The sequence below is a fragment of the Bos taurus genome, chromosome 5, assembly GCF_002263795.3.
Source record: "Bos taurus isolate L1 Dominette 01449 registration number 42190680 breed Hereford chromosome 5, ARS-UCD2.0, whole genome shotgun sequence".
In the NCBI taxonomy this organism is placed as follows: domain Eukaryota; kingdom Metazoa; phylum Chordata; class Mammalia; order Artiodactyla; family Bovidae; genus Bos; species Bos taurus.
Window position 1 is genome coordinate 104,257,897 of NC_037332.1, and position 18,112 is coordinate 104,276,008.

Below are 18,112 nucleotides of genomic sequence, written 5' to 3' on the forward strand. Positions count from 1 at the left end.
TGCCCACCCTTGCCCCTAATCATTGCCCGTTATGCTCTGATTTCCACAAAGACTGACCCCTTGTTCGTGCCCTTCTTGAGGGGCAGTGCATTGGGAAGTCATGACTTGTTTTTGCTCGCCGCTCTGACACCATGCGTCCATGTTTTCCCCACAACAGCCCATTCTCTGACTTACTGGACGCCACCTCGGTGCCCTACACTTCACTGCATTTCTGAGCCTGACTACCCGGGGTTAGTGCAGAACCCGGAGGTGAAGGTCTGCAACCAAGCGCCCCTACTTCTGATGCCAGCCATGGTAACTGCTAGAATGGCTCACAGAACTTGGGCAAACACTACACTTACTATTACCAGTTTATTAAAAAAAAAATATGAAGGATACAAACGCTAGATGAAGAGGTACACAGGGCAAGCTCTGGAAGGGTCCTGAGCCCAGGAGCTTCTTTCCCCGTGGAACGGGGGTCACCACCTCCTGAGTGTAGATAAGCTCACCAGTCTGGAAGCCCTCCCAACTCTGTTGTTTATTTTATTTTATTAAAAAAAATTGATTTATTTGGCTGTGCTGGGTCTTGGTTGTGGCATGCGGGATCTAGTTCCCCGACCAGGAATGGAACCTGGGCCCCCTGCACCAGGAGATTGGAGTTTTAGCCACTGGACGGCCAGGCAAGTCCTGATTAAGGGTTTTAATGGAGGTTTGGGGGCTACTTGCCCTCCCCCTGACTTCCAAGGGCAGGGCCACACCTGGACCCCAAGTTGGGGTCCCGCCCCATACCCGCTGTGCCTTTCAGTGCAGATATAGGCATGAGGTGGTAGTCAGGGGCTGATAAGCCTGGTCTTTGACAGGTGGGCAGCTGGCACCCTCCCCCACCCCCCACCGCCTTAGGCCCTTTGGGGGCTCCTGACTGTGTGACAGGCCCAGCATCAGCCCCTGGAGAGGGAATTGGCTGTAGGGCCCACTTAGGGGGAACTCGGGGTGCAGAGCAGATCCGTGCCATGGAGGACGAGTCTTTGCTGTTTGCAGGCTGGGGGTGACAGGGCCGGGAAGGAGGGCTCCCACTTTGTGGAACAGCCATGGCAAGTGTCTGGTTATTTCTCTGTAGAGGAGAAGGTAGAAAGGGGACGCGGAGAGGGGAGCTGGGAAGGACTCCAGATACCGCCTGGGCTTCAGTGGGGCCATTGTGGGCCTCAGGATGGAGATGCCCTGAGTGGGGCGGGGCCAGCAGGCATCACTGGAGATGATGGCAGAGCCCCCCTCCCCTCCACAGATGGGCTGTGCTCCAGGGTGTGTTGGGTCTGCACCACGGGCTGCTCCAGGGCCTGGGGAGGACAGAGTAGTGGTTGGATCCAGGGCAAGTCGAGGGCTGGGGCTGCAGGGTGATGCTGGGGAGTCCTCGCTGCCACTCCCAGCTGTGTCAGCCTGGCTGGGGAGCTGGCTCGGATGGTGGTGAGATAGTGGTCAGATGGTGTCCTGGGCCCCCATTTGCCCTGAAGTCCCAGCAGGGGTTTGCCCATGAGGAGGCCTGAGAGCTGCCCCTTGGCTGGGCAGGGGGTGAGGACAACATGCTGGCCCCTGGACTGCTCGCCCCATCATTGCTCTGGGCTGGCTTTCTGCCCTCTTGCCCTCAGGGACTCTCCTGGTGGGGGGCAGCCCCCGTGATAACAGTGCAGAGAAAGGCTTCTGACCCCAGCAGAGCAGAACCCAGGGAGGCAGTGGGGAGGGCTGGGAGCCGCAGTGAACCCAGAACCCAGAGCTGGAACTAACCCTGGCTTCTGACCCAGCCCCACCCCCAGCGTCACCACCCCCCACAGCCCAGCCCCCTGGGTGTGAATCCCTGGGTGTGACTTCACTCCCTGGGTGTGACTTCACTCCCTGAGGCTCAGGACTGACCCACTGGGCCTTGACCTCCCAGGGCCAGAGGAGTGGAGCCTGAGTAGAGTCCTCCTGTGGGGCCCCTTTCTAGACCGTGGTGGGGAGAAACCCAGAAAGTGCCCACTACTGGGACACCCCCCAGGGGACCCACTGGGACACCCCCTCTCCCCTCCCCCTGTCTTTCCAGGAGAGTGTCTCATCACAGGACAATCCCACTTCAAGAGCTTTGACGACAGGCACTTCACCTTCAGCGGGGTCTGCCAGTACCTGCTGGCCCAGGACTGCCAGGATCACTCCTTCTCCGTCGTCATAGAGACTGTCCAGGTGAGCCCGCCAGGCAGCCCGGTGGTGCCCACGGGGATGAGGGCCAAGGTGACCCCACGTGTACTTCTTTCTTCTGGACCACCCAGCAAAGGGGAGGACAGATAGGGCGCCCAGGGCTCCTTGAGGATCCAGGTCCCTGATTCCCTTTGGGACAACAGGCCCAAGGAACAAGGACAAGCAGGGCCTAGAGTTTTGAGGAGGGAGTGGTTCTGAGTGAGCAAAACTGAGGCTGCCTGGTTGGGGTCTTTTCCTGAGTGCATGGGCTGGGGGCTGGGCTGGGGGTGGCGGTGACGCCCCTCTGCACGCCCCTCCTGGCAGTGTGCCGACGACCCTGATGCGGTCTGCACCCGCTCCGTCACCGTCCGCCTGCCCAGCCCGCACCACGGCCTCCTGAAGCTGAAGCACGGGGGTGGAGTCGCCCTGGACGGCCAGGATATCCAGATTCCCCTCCTGCAAGGTGGGCGCCCTCCTCCCCTGGAGCCCCCACCCAGCTCTCCCTCAGTGCCCCCACCCCTCACTGCTGCCTCTTCTGTGAGGATGTGAAGGAGTGCTATTGTTGGAGGACAGGCTGGTGTCCTGAATTTATGCTGCAAGAAAGGCAGGCTTCCTGGAGGAGGAGGACGAGCTGAATGACGGAGTGGCTGGTGATGGGTCAGACCCCAAGACATCATGGGTCAAAGCCAGATGACCCTGTGATCTCTGAGAAAAGCTCCCTGCTCAGTGACTTTGCCAGGCGGAAATGTACCATTACACACAGCATGATTCTAACCTTCACTCTTAAAGGGGCTTCCGTACCCCTCCCCTCTTCTTTATGACCACTGGCCACCCCATGGCTCAGCATCCCCATATTGCACAGAGTAGGTCCACAGCTTATCCTTGTGTGCTTAATGCTGTGTGTCTCCCATGAGATGCTGTGTTCCCTAGGATAAGAGGTATGCCTCCTACGTTGTCTCCAGAGAAAACTGCAGTTTTAGCTTTGCTCACAGCATTGCTCAGCAGTGAGGACTGGGTCACTCAGCCTGGAAGCATGTGCCACAGCCCAGGGGTTAGAGGTTCAGTGGAAAACCCATCCCGGCTCAGGGCACGTGCATAAGCTAAGGATGCAGTGACTTCTACTGCCCCCTCGTGGCATTATGGGAAATGGCAGGCTACCAGAGGGATGCAGAGGCACCTTCTTCTACGTGGAGCCCAGTTTGCACTGCCCCACCCTGATCCACCTTTCCTCTGAGACCCTCTGTAAGCCTCATGGCCACCCCCCAGCTGCCCCCTAATTCACTGCTTTCATTGCCACAGTCCTTTGTGACAAAGCCCACCTCTCTCTACAACCCATCTGCCTGCGGCCTCTGCCCTGGCCGCATCCCAAGCCTGAATCCCGACGTTGCTTGGTTCCAGGTGACCTCCGCATCCAGCACACTGTGACGGCCTCCCTGCAGCTCAACTTCGGGGAGGACCTGCAGATAGACTGGGACGGCCGTGGGAGGCTGCTGCTGAAGGTAGGCGCCCTCCTGGCAGCCGGGCCACACAAAGTCCCTGTTGTGCTCTGATGGGAGAGCTCGGGGGCGGGAGGGGAATTCCTTTCTCCCCCCACCCGCCCTGAGCCCCCAGAGTGAGGAACAGGCCTCTCTTGTGTATGAGAGGCTGGTGATTGCTGTCTGGATGCCCCTTGTTCACTCTGGGAGTTCCTGGGTGCTGGGCTCTGGTCCTCTGAGGGTTTCCAGCCTGGGTGGGCTCCCTGCAGGGCTGGGCTGGGGGCAGTGGTGGGCAGCTGGTTTACTGCTAAGGCTCCTAACTGCAACAAAGCTTGTGGTCAGAGGGTGTTCCCTGGGGCGCCTGCTGTGGGACTCACAGCAAAGACCTGGGTCATGTGCCCACTACCTGTGAAGGATTGTTCTGGGAGCTGCCAGATCCAACCCCCCTCACCCCCATCCAGGGGCTTGGCAGCCTTGGGGTCACTTCCAACTGCTCTCTGTGTTCTTAGAGTCACTCTTGGATAGGGATCTGTATATTTCACAGGGCTGGCTTCCAGATCTGTGTTTTCCTCTGAAAAGTACTGTCACTGCTTTTTCATAAACAAAGCAAGCAGGACTCATGGGAGCCAGGAGACGTGCCCAGGACTGCAACCCCGATCAGCTCCCCGGGCAGGGTCACCACCCCTAGGCCGGTGCTTCTCACTTTGACGTCTTTAGATGCCTTTGCACCCTGAAATTTTACTGAAGGTGCCAAGATCTTCTATGGGGGTTATATCTATTGATGTATTCTATCGCTTCCCTGGTGGCTCACAAAGTAAAGAACCAGCCTGCAATGTGAGAGACCTGGGTTCGATCCCTGGTTTGGGAAGATCCCCTGGAGAAGGAAATGACAACCCACTCCAGTATTCTCGCCTGGGAAATCCCATGGATAGAGGAGCCTGGTGAACTGCAGTCCATGGGGTCGCAGAGTCAGACACGACTGAACAATTAACACTTTCACTTGTCTAGTGACATTTACCAGATTAGAAATTAAATCAGAGACCCTTGTTAATTTGTTAAAAAATACCAATAGTGAAGTCACTACATATTAATGTAAAGATTAAAAAATCTGTTTTCCGAAACAAAGTTCAGGAGTGAGAATACCAATGTTTTATGTGTCTTCAAATTTCTTTAATGACTATCTTGACAGAAGACAGTTGGAATCCTGTTGACTTCTGCAGTGTCATGTAGCCCTGAAAAACCCCAGTGCACACTCACAGAGAACGAGAGGGAAAAAGTCATGGGAAAATAGTTTTGGCTGCATGGACCTCTTGAAAGGGCCTCCAGGACCACCCCGTCCCACAGGTCCCAAGACCGCACTTTGAGAACCCTTGCCCTGGATATATTAAAATCCCTGGAGGGTCCCCTTTGGCTTCTGGGGGGCCAGTGTTCCCCAGGCCGTGGTATGATCCCATGGTGGGCATCTGGGGTGTCCCTGAGGACCTCCTGGTGCCCTCCATCCTTGTGATGTCATATTCTTTCTCTTCAAGTCCCTGAGAGTTCCAAATCAACACCTTTTTGTTTTTCTTTTATAAAAAAATAAAGCTGTGACCACTAAGACTATAGAGCATGAAAATCTTGAGACTTCCCTGGTGGTCCTGTGGCTAAAACCCTGTGGTCCCAATACAGGAGGCCCAGGTTCAATCCCTGGTCAGGGAACTAGATCCTACATACTACAGATAAGACCTGGAGCAGCCAAATAAATAAATAATAAATCAGTAAAGGGCTTCCATGGTGCTTCAGTAGTAAAAAGTAAGTAGTAAAGAATCTGCCTGTCAATGCGGGAGACGCAAGGGACATTGGTTCAATCCCTGGGTTGGGAAGATCCGAGTAGGAAATGGCAACCCACTCCAGTATTCTTGCCTGGAGAATCCCATGGACAGAGGAGCCTGGCAGGCTACAGTCCATGGGGTCACCAAGAGTCAGGTATGATTGAGTGATGGCACGCACATAGAGAAATAAATAAAAAATAAAAGTTGCCTTCATCCAACAACTTAAAAAAGAAGAACATGAAAATCTTAGAGATCTTATCAAACCCTCAGGTACAGTTGGAAATAAAGATACCCTCATTTCTGGAGCAGGACAGTGACTCACAGTCATTTGGTTACAGAGTGAGCAGAACTCAGGTCTCCCACACCCTGGTCATCAAGGCAGGCAGCCCCATTAACTCCCCGACTTTTTCAGGCCCTTCCCTCCGCACAGGGAGGGTGCTCTTGATCCGTGAGGCGCCCCGCCACCCTGCTTCAGCAGGCCAATGGCGCCTTGTCTTGGGCGGCTGACCTCTTCCCTGCAAGCTCCTCTGTCTTCTGTCTCCTCTGAGGAGAGAAGGCCGACTTGCTTCTGTGGGGAGGGGGTGCAGGGTTATCTCTGGGGCTGGGCTTGGTGGGTTTGACGAAAGAGAAGAGGCCTTCACTGGTCAAGACTACAGGGCAGCTGACCCCGGGTCCTGGGGAATGTCCTAGTGTTTTGGTGTGTGTGAGGGAGCGCATTCCCATGCTGACCCCGGGTTTGTGGGGACCGCGGAGTGGAGGACAGCGGCTGGTGTCAGGACGCCTGGGAGCGGTGGCTGGGGACCCCTGCTCCCCACCAAGGCAGTGGGATGAGGTGGGGTGAGAGAGAAGCTGCCGGTGGCTCCCTGGGTGCGCTATGAATCCTGCCGTGCAGGCAGCGGGGCCGGGCCGGCTGTGAGGCAGGCCCAGCTTGGCCTTAGAGCGGAGGAGAAAGGGTTCTGACAGTTTTCACTTGGTCAGAAGTGCCCCTGAGGTTTATTCCAAACAGCAAATAGCCGGCGCATTCTCCCCATGTTCCCGATCCTGGACAGTGTAGGCCTGGCTTCCACGGACACGTCTACCCTCCTAACCCTTTGCTGAGCCAGCCTCTGAGACCAGCCCCAGGGACGGAAGGAGACAGTCGTAGAGAGTGGGGGATGGTAGAGAAGGCAAGCCTGGTGGGTGAACAGGGGGAGCCTGAGGGCCTGGGGGCCTGAGAACCAGGAGGGAAGAGAGAGGGTGCTGGGATGTGGGCGAGGGGACAGGCACCTCCCCAGCTTTGCTGGGGCTGGCGTCCAGAGCAGCGCCTGGCTCACTCACCAATCCGTCCGGACGCTGTCCAGCCGTTCACTCTCTGAGCACACCGCCGAGGTTGCAGCAGTGACACAAAACAGGCCCGAATCCTGGCTTTGTTTAGTTTAAATTCTAGTGGAGGGGAACTGACAATAAGCAGAACCGACAAGGAAACTGTGTCTCCTGTTAGGAGGCGATACATCCAGGGGGAGGAGAGATACCGCAGAGGAACGCCAGGGAGTGCCAGGTGGGGAGGACCGACATGTTCAGTGGGAGGTCAAGGAAGGGCGGGTGCCTGGCGTGCCAACGCTTGCTGTTTGCCAAGCAAACAAGGAAACGTTACTCCAGCTTCCTTTTTCTGAATGATATTAACTTGGGCCCATTATACATATGTATGAGTCCGAAACCCCCACTAGATTGTTCATCCTGAGTCTTGTCGAGTTGGAGCTGGAAGCTGGAAGGGGCTCCAAGAGATGACCCTGTAGGGCCAGCCCGTCTGGGTGTCAGAACACAGGAGGTCCTGAAGCCACAATTGAAGTCTGGGGCTTCCCAGATGGCTCTAGTGGTAAAGAACCTTCCTGCCATTGCAGGAGACATAGGAGACTTGGGTTCAATCCCTGGGGCGGGAAGATCCCCTGGAGGAGGGCATGGCAGCTCACTCCAGTATTCTTGCCTGAAGAATCCCATGGACAGAGGAGTCCGGCGGGCTACAGTCCATGGGGTCACAAAGAATCAGACACGACTGAAGCGACTTAGCACTCATGCAAATTGCAGAGCAGGGGTCAGGGCCACCAGTGGGTCTAGGCCTCTGCTCCAGTTTGAACTAAGATGGGCAGATGACTCCAGCTGTACCATGGATCCCCACGTCACCCCTGAATGCACACCCCAGGCTCAGAAGCATCGAGAATGAGCACATGCCAGTGGCCTGCACCCCTCCTGGTCCCCTCGCAGGTGCCCCTGGGTCCTCGCTGACCCCCACAGCCCACCTCTTTGGATCATGACCGCAACCCCTGGGGTCCTCTTGGACTCATGGCCTTTTTTCCTCAAAGATGCCCAGTGACTGAGTCAAAATCTAGACGCTAGGAAGGAGTATTTTTTTTTTTGTCACTCAGTGTATGTTCTGAGAAAACTTGGGCCCTAAACGCTCAGCCTGCTTCTCCCACGTGTGTGACAGAGATAAGTGTGCAAGAAAGGGGGGGCTAGCTTTGCACTGTGTTTCCCCGGCCATGTCCTCTGATGGCCAGGGTGGCAGAGCTTCGCCCATTGCTGGGCCCAACTCTGTGACCTCAAGTGAGTTGCTATCCCTCTCTGGGTCTCAGTGTCTGGTCTTTGAGTGAGGGGATCATCCCTGAATTGCTTCCTAGAGGACAGGTCTTTGATTCTAAAGATTCAAGAGCGGGATGAACTACTGGTAACTGGTTAACAGATACTGCACTTCGGGTTTTTAGTTTCTTTTGCAGCCCAGGGCTTAGCTGTGGTGTATTAAATTCATATTTATTCCTCTCTTCCGGGGGACCTTTTTTGATGAAAACCATCTCATGAGGGCAGGGAAGCTGTGGCTGCTGGGGCGGCTGCTCCACGTGGTCTGTCCCCCGCAGCTGTCCCCTGTCTACGCGGGGAGGACGTGCGGGCTGTGCGGGAATTACAACGGCAACCAGAGGGACGACTTCCTGACGCCCGCGGGCCTGGTCGAGCCCCTGGTGGAGCACTTCGGAAACTCCTGGAAGCTGCGCGCAGACTGTGAGGACTTGCAGGAGCAGCCCAGTGACCCCTGCAGCCTCAATCCGCGCCTGAGTACGTGAGCCCCGAGATCCCCGAGTTCCAGTGCATTCCAGGGATGGAGCGCCCACCGCGGGGGAGGGGGCCCCCAAACCCCTGAGATCCCCCTTGTTCCAGTTTCCTGAACACTGTGCCCATGGAGAGGGGGTTGGAGCCGGTGGGTCTTTCTTTTCATCCTCAGCATTTGATTATCTGGATCATTTATTCTTCAAAGTCTCTTTACTGAGCACCCTCTGTGGGCCACACCCTGGGAAAGAAAAGAATAGTCCACACTTCTTCCCCTGGACCTTCTCAGTCTGTCTGAGCAGCAATTACATTACCGGAAGATAGATGCAGGGGGTGGCCATCCGCAGATTGGTCTGCCCCAGCATCTGGGGCCTACATCAACCGCGCCCTCTTTCCCAACTCATCAGGGAACAGTTTCTCCCTGGGAAATGCAGTTGATTGTGTATTGAAGCCAATCAAAAAAGAATATTGGCTGCGGAAGAAAAATCGCCATGGTTCCCAGACCAGAGAGAAGCTGTTTTTGCTGTTGGCTCAGCCTAGAGGGGGCGAGTTTAGGGATTTTGGTCTTGGGGTCCGAGTGCGCGTGCCCGTGCGCGGTCGGGACACGCCCCTCCTTCCCCACAGCCAAGTTCGCAGACCAGGCCTGCGCCATCCTGACGTCCCCCAAGTTCGAGGCCTGCCACAGCGCCGTGAGCCCGCTGCCCTACCTGCGCAACTGCCGCTACGACGTGTGCGCCTGCTCCGACGGCAGAGACTGCCTGTGCGACGCGGTGGCCAACTACGCAGCGGCCTGCGCCCGGAGGGGCGTGCACGTCGGATGGCGGGAGCCCAGCTTCTGTGGTAAGTGTCCTCCCCGTCTGCTGCCCCTCCAGGCCAACCAGCAGGATCCGCTGGGATGCCCTCTGCTCTGGGCCAGGTCAGAGCACTGTCTTTGCTTTATTGCCACTGGGGAAGGAGCCCAGGGCATCTTCTCCCATCCCTCACCCCTCCCATTTCCTGGAAGGACAGGGCAGTGGGGACTGGGGTCCCTGCCTGGCAGAGATTTCTGAGGCTGCTGCTACCTGGTGTGGGATACACGTAGGGTGGGGGTGAGGAGCGAGTGGGTCCCAGATGCCCATGGGTTCCTGCATACCTGGAGGGTCTGATGAAGCAATGGGAGAGAGGCAGGTGCCAATCCTCTGCTTGAATGTGTGTGTGCTAAGTCACTTCTGGGTTCAATCCCTGGGTTGGGAAGATCCCCTGGAGAAGAGAAAGGCTACCCACTCCAGTATCCTGGTCTGGAGAATTCCATGGCCTGTATAGTCCATGGGGTCGCTCAGACATGACTGAGTGACTTTCACTTTCACTTCTTTAAGTCGCTTCTGTTGTGTCTGACTCTTTGCAGCGCTTTGCATGAATATCTGGCCTCAGAGATGTGTAACTGGGAAAAGGAGTATTTTAATAACTTTCTGAGATAACTGTGGATATATTCTTCTTTGATCCTCCTCCTCATGTGTGCTCAGTCACGTCCAACTCTTTGCGATCCTACGGACTATATAGCTCGCCAGGCTCCTCTGTCCATGGAATTTTCCAGGCAAGGATGCTGGAGTGGGTTGCCAGTTCCTCCTGCAGGGGATCTTCTTGACCCAGGGATCGAACCCGCATCTCTTACGTCTCCTGCATTGGCAGGAGGAGTCTATCACTAGCTCCACCTAGGAAGCCCGTCCTCTGCTTCTAACTTCAGGTAAACCTCGGAGCAGTCCCTGCCCACAGCTCCAGCACTGTGTGAAGTCGTGTAGAGTAAAGTCATTGTCCCCAGACGATCTGAGAGCCTCTCCGGCACTGTTAAAGGCCTGGCATCTGAGCTCATGTGTGCCCCGCACTCTGGTCCCTGGTTGGTTGTTACTGTTGCTCTGGGAACATTTGCCCGGTGCCCTGCGTGGCCAGGCAGTCACAGTGCTGTAGGGCCTGGACCTTCTTGTTTGAGGCAGAGATGGAAACTGCCTCCCTGACTAGGTTCCTGTCACACTGAGCAAGAGCATCGTTAGATTAAGGCAGGGGCAACCAAGGAAGGCTTCCTGGAGGTGGGGAAGTCCCTGGGTGGGGAATATCCCCTGAAGGAGGGCATGGAAACCCACTCCAGTATTCGTGCCTGGAGAATCCCATGGACAGAAGAGCCTGGTGGGCTACAGTCCATGGGGTTGCAAAGAGTTGGACACAACTGAAGTGACTTAGCATGTACACGCACGCCCTTGACCAGGCTTTAAAAAAGGCACTTTCTTGATGGAGAAAAGTTGTTTCTGATGGTGGAATAATAATAGGGATGTAGAAGTGAAGGCATTGAAGGAGGATATGGTCTAGTGGACACTGATTTATAGGGTGAAGTAGATGTATTTGGAGACATAAATGTTGGTGGTTCTGATAGAAGCAGGAAAATAGGAACTACAGAAGACAGTAAAAGGACTTAACAACACATATTTGAAGAGGAGTTTAGGTTTGGGGGCTCTAGAAGTGTCATTATTTGGGATTAAATGAGCCAAGTTTAAGCGACCTTATAAAAATGAGTTTAAGTGCGATCTGATTTTAAGCGACCTTACAAAAAAGAGAAACAGACACAAAGTGAGGATGAAGAGGATGAAGTGTTTAGGTGTGTGCAGTTGTGCCCCCATCCCGCCTTCCCTGGGGTGTCACAGGGTCACAGGCCAGCAGCCAGGGGGACTGAGGCTGAGACCTCACTGGCAACTTGCTTCGAGCCCTTCACTTCACCCTCCAAAACCCTTATCAGCGTTTGCTGTTTAGAAATTGGGAGACATGATCTGGAGTAAGTGGTGTCTGTTTGTGAATATGTTTTTAAAACAGTTTGGTGTTCTTTCGTGAGCTCCAAAGAGCTCCAGTACCACAGTTGTTTATGTCTCAGGGCAGAAAAGAATTCAGCGAGAGGCCAAGAAGTGATTTATTAGAATAGGACACTTGTGAGGTTGTACACGTGGGTGGGTGAGAAATGCCACATCCTGAGAACTTACTGGGCTACAGTTTTATAATCAGAGGAAAAGTGGGGAGGGGGAGAAGACTCTGTCCTTCTTGAGTAGACGTCCTGCTTCCATCATCAGCTCCTCGTCCAGGTTGAGCAGGTGAGTTTTCTTGTTCCTACATGGTCAAGCTGGGTCCACAGATTATGTTTCAGTGGGTGCAGAGAGCATGTCCTAGGGATCATTAACTTACTGAGCTCACTGGGCAGGATGTGGGTTTCATGCCATCATTGTTTTATTGTTTGGAGACTTGTCTCCTGGTTTTGTTGCTAAGCAAGCCTGCTTGGTTCTGTGGTTAAGCAAACCTGCTTTCTGAGTCACCGTTAACTTATAGGGTCTCCCATGTTTTTTCGACCCACAGTCCCCCAGTGGCATTAACTGCTGTATCACCTCCTTTGTCCCTTCACTCTGTCCTTGTCTCCTTGATCGTCTGCTGATGTTAGACACTACGCATTATCCCTGTGCTGAACCGCCCGAAGGATTTCCTCCTTTAGGACAGTCCCCCAGAATGCCAAGGGCTTACCCAAATAGTCTTTAAACTCTTAGGAGTGGCTGTTCTTAACCCCCACCCAGAACAGAACAAAAAGGGGATGGGCCGACTCCGCAGCAACAGGCGCTGACCTTTGGTTAGAGTTTCCTGGCTCTCAAGGCTTCATGATATGGCAGAAAGTGCAGGTGGTGGGAAGACCCCATCCCCGGAGACTTTAAAAGAAAAATTTATTTATCTAGGCTATGTCAGTCTTTTAAAAAATATTTATTTGGTTGCTTTGGGATCTTCTTTGTCTCAGGCTGGATCTTTCACCATGGTGCATGGATTTTCCAGTTGGGGCACACGGGCTCAGTGGACCATTGAGATTTGTAACCACTGGACCACCAGGGCAGAACCTGTCCCTGAAGACTTTTAAGGACAAGAGGGATCTGTCTCTATGAGCTGAACCAGAGAAAACCAGCCAGGTGGCCCTGGCTCTGAGGCCTGAGGAAGGGGGGGCAGGATGCTTAGGTTCCTCCTCCATCCTGCACCTCATTTTCCCTTCCTGAGAAATGAGCAGAATCCCTAAACAACTAACTCTGTCCCCAGGAATAGGCCATACCCACTGGGGACTCTCATGGAGCAAGACCTGATTGTGTAGCTGCTTTACAGAGTGCTATCAGGAGAGTCCCGAGAAGCACAAGATTTTTTTTTCCCCTTGGAAATTGGTTGTGTTTCCTTTGGAAAGACAAGACCCCAGGCTCCTGGCAGGCAGGGACCAAGTCTTACCATCTCTGCATCCCCCAGACTAGCACAGCCCCTCCCACGCCCCATGCCGTGGACACACAGTCAACGCGTGTTAAACAGATGATATTACTTCTGGGGAAGAAAAAGTGAAAGTGAAAGTGAAAGTGAAGTCGCTCAGACGTGTCCGACTCTTTGCAACCCCATGGACTGTAGCCTACCAGGCTCCTCCCTCCATGGGATTCTCTGGGGAAGAAGGAGACATTTAACACGGCTGAGCCGGATTCTCAGAGGAAAAGGCCTTCTCAGGGCTAGCTCCTTCTGATTGGATGAAATGTGCCCTTACAGTCATAGGTTCAGTGGATTGGGACGCCCATCTTTAGAACCCAATCAGTCCCATCTTAGGGCTTCCCAGGTGGTACAGCGGTAAAGAATCCACCTGCCAATGCAGGAGACACAAGAGATGCAGGTTTGATTCCTGGATTGGAAAGATCCCCTTGCAGAAGGAAATGGCAACCCACTCCAGTATTCTTGACTGGGAAATCCCATGGACAGAGGAGCCTGGCGGGCTGTGGTTCATGGGGTCGCAAAGAGTTGGGCACAACTGAGCGAATCACGTATGCACATCCCATCTTAACCCACCTTTGCTCTAAATATTCATCCAATGACCCAAAGTCTCTGCTGGTTTGGAAAAAAGTCTGTGTCTAACATGGTTAGAGCCCCTCCCCTCCCAGCTTCCCTCAAACACCACGCCCACCTGGGGCAGTTGTAGGTGGGGAGGCACCCCGGCGTGGACATTTCTGAGGTTCACGACCAGGCTTTCCCTCTACAGCTTCCCTGGGACACAGCCAGCAGGTTTCTGCTGGAGAAATGGCTTCTAACAGGGAGCAACAGGTTCTGTGATCCTGGGAGGAGTGTCCTCAGGGTGAGCTTCTTATTTCTTGGATGACAGCTGATCCGCAATGGGAAAGCATCTTGAAGGAGCCAAGTGCCTCCCTCAACACCAATCTCCCTCCCCCGCCACCAGTCAAGAATTCCATCATCGGGGAGATTGTGAGAGGACTGTGAGCTCAGTGGGCTGAATCCTGGCTGGGGCCCGTCAGTGCTGGGGCCGCTTAGGTTTGGAGCCTGCAGAGCTCGGGCTGCGTTTCCCCTTTCTCACGAAGGCAGGAAAGCGGCAGACAATCGCCACCTGCCAGGCGTGACTCGAAACTCCCTTAGCCTTCACAGCCACCCAGCTGGATGGTATTTTTATATTCCAGCAAGGACACTGCTGACTAGAGGCACGGCTGGGACTTGAACCCGGGAACTTGGTGTTCAGCGCCCACTCCCTTAGCTGTTTTATATTTCTATGTGGGAGAAGGCCAGGAAGGGCAAGGGCTATGGGGAGGTGGGTGCTGCCTGCTCTGAGTGCCCCAACTCTTTGTGACTGGCACGTCCCCAAAGCCTGGCTCCTAGGGGACTGTTTTCTTTTAGAGCATAATGGTTAAGAGCATGAGTTTTGGGGCTGTCACAGAGAGCTGGGTTCAAATCCTGCCTCAAGGACTTCTCTGGTTGTCCAGTGGCTAAGACTCAGCGCTCCCAATGCAGGGAGCCTGGATTCGATCCCTGATCTGGGAACTAGATCCCATATGTTGTAACTAATACCCAATGTAGCAAAAAAAAAAAAAAAAAAATCCTGCCTCAGCCTCTTCCTGGAAGGCAGGTCCCTGATGGGTCACTAAGCTTAAGTTTCAGGTTTCTTACCTCTGGTGGTGGGATTGTGAGGTCTCACTCATTGAGAGGCACCAAAGGCGTAAAACCCCTGTGAAGAGCAGGGTATCCAGTAGGTGCTCAGTTAAGGGAGCTGTCATTGTTTTTATCATCAAGGGAGAAATGCCCTCACCCATCCCTGCCAAGTCTTTTTTTAATTGTTGTCGTTCAGTCACTTAGCTGTGTCCAACTCTTTGCAATCCCGTGGATTGCAGCAAGCCAGGCTGCCCTGTCCTTCACCATCTCCTGGAGTTTGCTCAGACTCATGTCCATCAAGTCAGTGATGCCATCCAACCATCTCATCCTCTATCGTCCCCTTCTCCTCGTGCCCTCAATCTTTCCCAGCATCAGGGTCTTTTCCAATGAGGCAGCTCTTTGCATCAGGTGGCCAAAGTATTGGAGCTTCAGCATCAATCCTTCCAATGAGTATTCAGGGTTGATATTTACAGCCCTAAAATCTGCCAGGATTTCTACTCTGTCCCAGGCTCTGAGAGTTCAAAGATAACCAAAGCATGGTCCCCCTAGTTAAACAGAGGAGAAAGCGTATACTTCCGTAATTAGAACAGTCATTTGTGGGGAACCTTGGCGGTCCAGTGGTTAAGACTGCGCACTTCCACTGAAGAGGGTTTCAACGCTGGTTGGGGAATGAAGATCTCCTATGCGGCCAAAAAATAGAAAAAAATAAAAAATAAAAAGAACAGACAGTTGTGAGCATAAAAACACACTTTTGCTCCCGGTGGGAAGATAAGGCGATGACCATGCAGGTATAATTGGGGGTCTCAGAGGCAGCGAGTGGGACTGCTGGTCCTAGAACCACAGTCCTGCTCATCGTAACGTTTCCGCTGAGTCTGTCCTGGCCCCGCCCTCTCCCCCAGCGCTGAGCTGCACACACGGCCAGGTGTACCAGCAGTGTGGGACCCCCTGCAACCTCACCTGCCGCTCACTCTCCCACCCGGACGAGGAATGCACCGAGGTCTGTCTGGAGGGCTGCTTCTGCCCGCCAGGGCTCTTCCTGGACGAGACAGGGTCCTGTGTGCCCAAGGCCCAGTGCCCCTGTTACTACGACGGTGAGATCTTCCAACCCGAAGACATCTTCTCGGACCATCACACCATGTGGTGAGTTGAGCAGCGGGACTGGGGACCCCGGGAATGGCAGGGCCGGGAAATGGTCCTCGGAGTCCTCCATTTCATGGATGGGTACACTGAGGCCCATGGGCAGGCAGGAAGTGCCCGCCCAGTGTTGCACAGTGAGTTGGGAGCTAAGCTGGGATACCCAGGCCTTCTGTCTGCCTTCCTGTGCCCGGCACTGGAGCTTCAGCTGGCGGTGGGACTAAGAGGTGAGCAGTAAGCCAGCTGTCACTCCTGGAGCCCCACTCCCTGCATGAGGTGTCAGTTTGCCTTTTCTAGAACAGGAGATGAGAGTGCTCCCTGCCAGCCTCCCCTTCGGCCTCCCGTCAGCATTCTCAGAACAAAGCACTTGAGCCAGAAGAACATTGACCATAGTAGCATCGCCTCCAGAGCACATCACTGTCCCCACTTGCCTCATGCTTTTCTTGGGAAAAAAAAAAATCCAGATCACACCTAGTTCCTGCTGTCCTTCACCCAGGCCCTTGGGCATGGTCAGTGTCAGCAGGGCAGTCACAGTCGCAGAAAAAATTTGTAACAGAACATTTACAAACACCTTCTTGGCACCGGTTTTGTCCTGGGTGCTAGGCTAGAGATGGTGACCTAAAGATGAACTGGACACAGAGTGGTCCTCAAAGCTGACTGTCTACAAGTAAAACCAGCTGAAATGTCCTGTTGATGGAAAATTTCAGACATCGGAGTGGGGAGAATAGTATCAGGAGCCCTAATGCATCCAGCCTCGGCTTCCCTGATTATGACCTCTTTGCTGTTCTGATTTTTAAAAAATTTTAGAAAAAGTTTTGTTTGAGATATAACTCACACGCAATAAAATTACTCCTCTTCGGTATACAGAGCTATAGGTGTTTACAAGTGTGTACATCAGGTAACTACTGTCACACTCAAGATACAGAATGTTTTCATCACCCCCAAAATTCTTCCATGCCCTATTTTACTCAATCCTTTACTCACCCTCTGGGCTTCCCTGGTGGCTCTGATGGTAAAGAATCTGCCTGAAGTATAGGAGACCAGGGTTCGATCCCTGGGTTGGGAAGATCCCCTGGAGGAGGAAATGGCAACCCACTCCAGTATTCTTGTCTGGAGAATTCCATGGACAGAGGAGCTTGGGGGGGCTACAGTCCATGGGGTAACAAAGGGTCAGACAAGACTGAGCGACTGGGCTGTAATATTCAAGGTGTTTCTCTCTGAGACCTTGCAACAACACTGTTAGGCAGGCAGGCCTGGCTTTTTCAGTAGGAATTTGAGGCTTAGAGATATGACCGCTTTCCCAAGCCACCCAGCAACTGGCTGAAACCCAGGGAGTCCTGAACTCTTTGTGTTACCGGGAGAAGAGGCCATTGAGTTTGGCGATCAGAAGGTCCTGGTGGCCCTCTTGTTTTGTAGTGTGGTGAGCAGCTGCCTTTCACATGGATGATGGGATGGGAGCCCGGCTGGAGTGGGCAGAGCACCTTGTGGGAGGCGGGGAGTCCCTCTAAGTGAGGCTGTGACCTTTGTTTCTGCAGCTACTGCGAAGATGGCTTCATGCACTGCTCCACGAGTGGAGCCCCAGGGAGCCTGCTGCCTGAAGCAGTCCTCAGCAGCCCCCTGTCCCACCGCAGTGAGTACTGCTCACCACGAGCTCCCCACTCCCTCTGCTCAGACGGCGTCGGTGAGGGGGCTGGCTGCATTCAGGCATGTGTTTGGGTGGGTGACCTCCAGGCCTTTGCATGTGGACATCTCAAGTATTGAGGCAGGAGGAGTTTAATTTTGTGATGAGGAAAGACTGAATTGCCTGTAGGATGGACCAGCGAGATCTCGCTTCGGCCCACGGGGACCTTAACCCAGGGAGCAGCTGTGGGTGTGTTGGCCACTTTGACTGTGGTTAACACCGCCCTCCTCCGATGGCCTCTCTGTCAAGGGACATGCTGACCAGGACACCTCTTTAGAAAGCTTCTCAGATGGATTGGAGAGAGCAGTTTGGACCTGGTGCCTTTAGTGTGAAGGTCGTAATTGATGCTGTGCTGTTTAGGGTTGAGACACAGGAGAGAGAAGAGGCTGACCTGGGGCTGGTGGGACCATATTCACATTTATGGAGCAGGGACCTCATGGGATTCCAGATGGATTGTCACCTTGTGTAGAAAGGATCCCCCTAGGAGGAGGAAGTGGGATGCCTTTAGGCAAATTGTTCTTCAGTTGCTGAGTCGTTTTGGCTCTTTGCTACCCCACGCACCGTACCAGGCTCCTCTGTCCTCCCCCATCTCCTGAAGTTTGCTCAAATTCTTGTCCACTGAATCAGTCATGCTATCTAACCATCTCGTCCTCTGTCACCCCCTCCTCCTCCTCCCCTCAATCAAGCATCGGGGTCTTTTCCAATGAGTTGGCTCTTTGCATCAGGTTGCCAAAGTTTTGGAGCGTCAGCTTTAGCATCAGTCCTTCCAATGAATATTCAAGACTGATTTCCTTTAGGATTGA

At 53.9% G+C, this 18,112-nt stretch overlaps 1 protein-coding gene across 2 annotated transcripts in view; it reads left to right on the top strand.

Moving 5' to 3' along the window:
- The window catches only part of VWF (von Willebrand factor), a 124,547-nt gene that overhangs the window by 36,760 nt on the left and 69,675 nt on the right, over positions 1 to 18,112 (top strand). For both annotated transcript variants that reach the window (XM_024991341.2, NM_001205308.2), the window contains 7 exons: positions 2,054 to 2,190; positions 2,509 to 2,647; positions 3,583 to 3,683; positions 8,359 to 8,554; positions 9,170 to 9,385; positions 15,394 to 15,634; positions 17,164 to 17,258. In XM_024991341.2, coding sequence (XP_024847109.1) covers positions 2,054 to 2,190; positions 2,509 to 2,647; positions 3,583 to 3,683; positions 8,359 to 8,554; positions 9,170 to 9,385; positions 15,394 to 15,634; positions 17,164 to 17,258 — 1,125 coding nt within the window. The remainder of the gene's footprint in view (positions 1 to 2,053; positions 2,191 to 2,508; positions 2,648 to 3,582; positions 3,684 to 8,358; positions 8,555 to 9,169; positions 9,386 to 15,393; positions 15,635 to 17,163; positions 17,259 to 18,112) is intronic.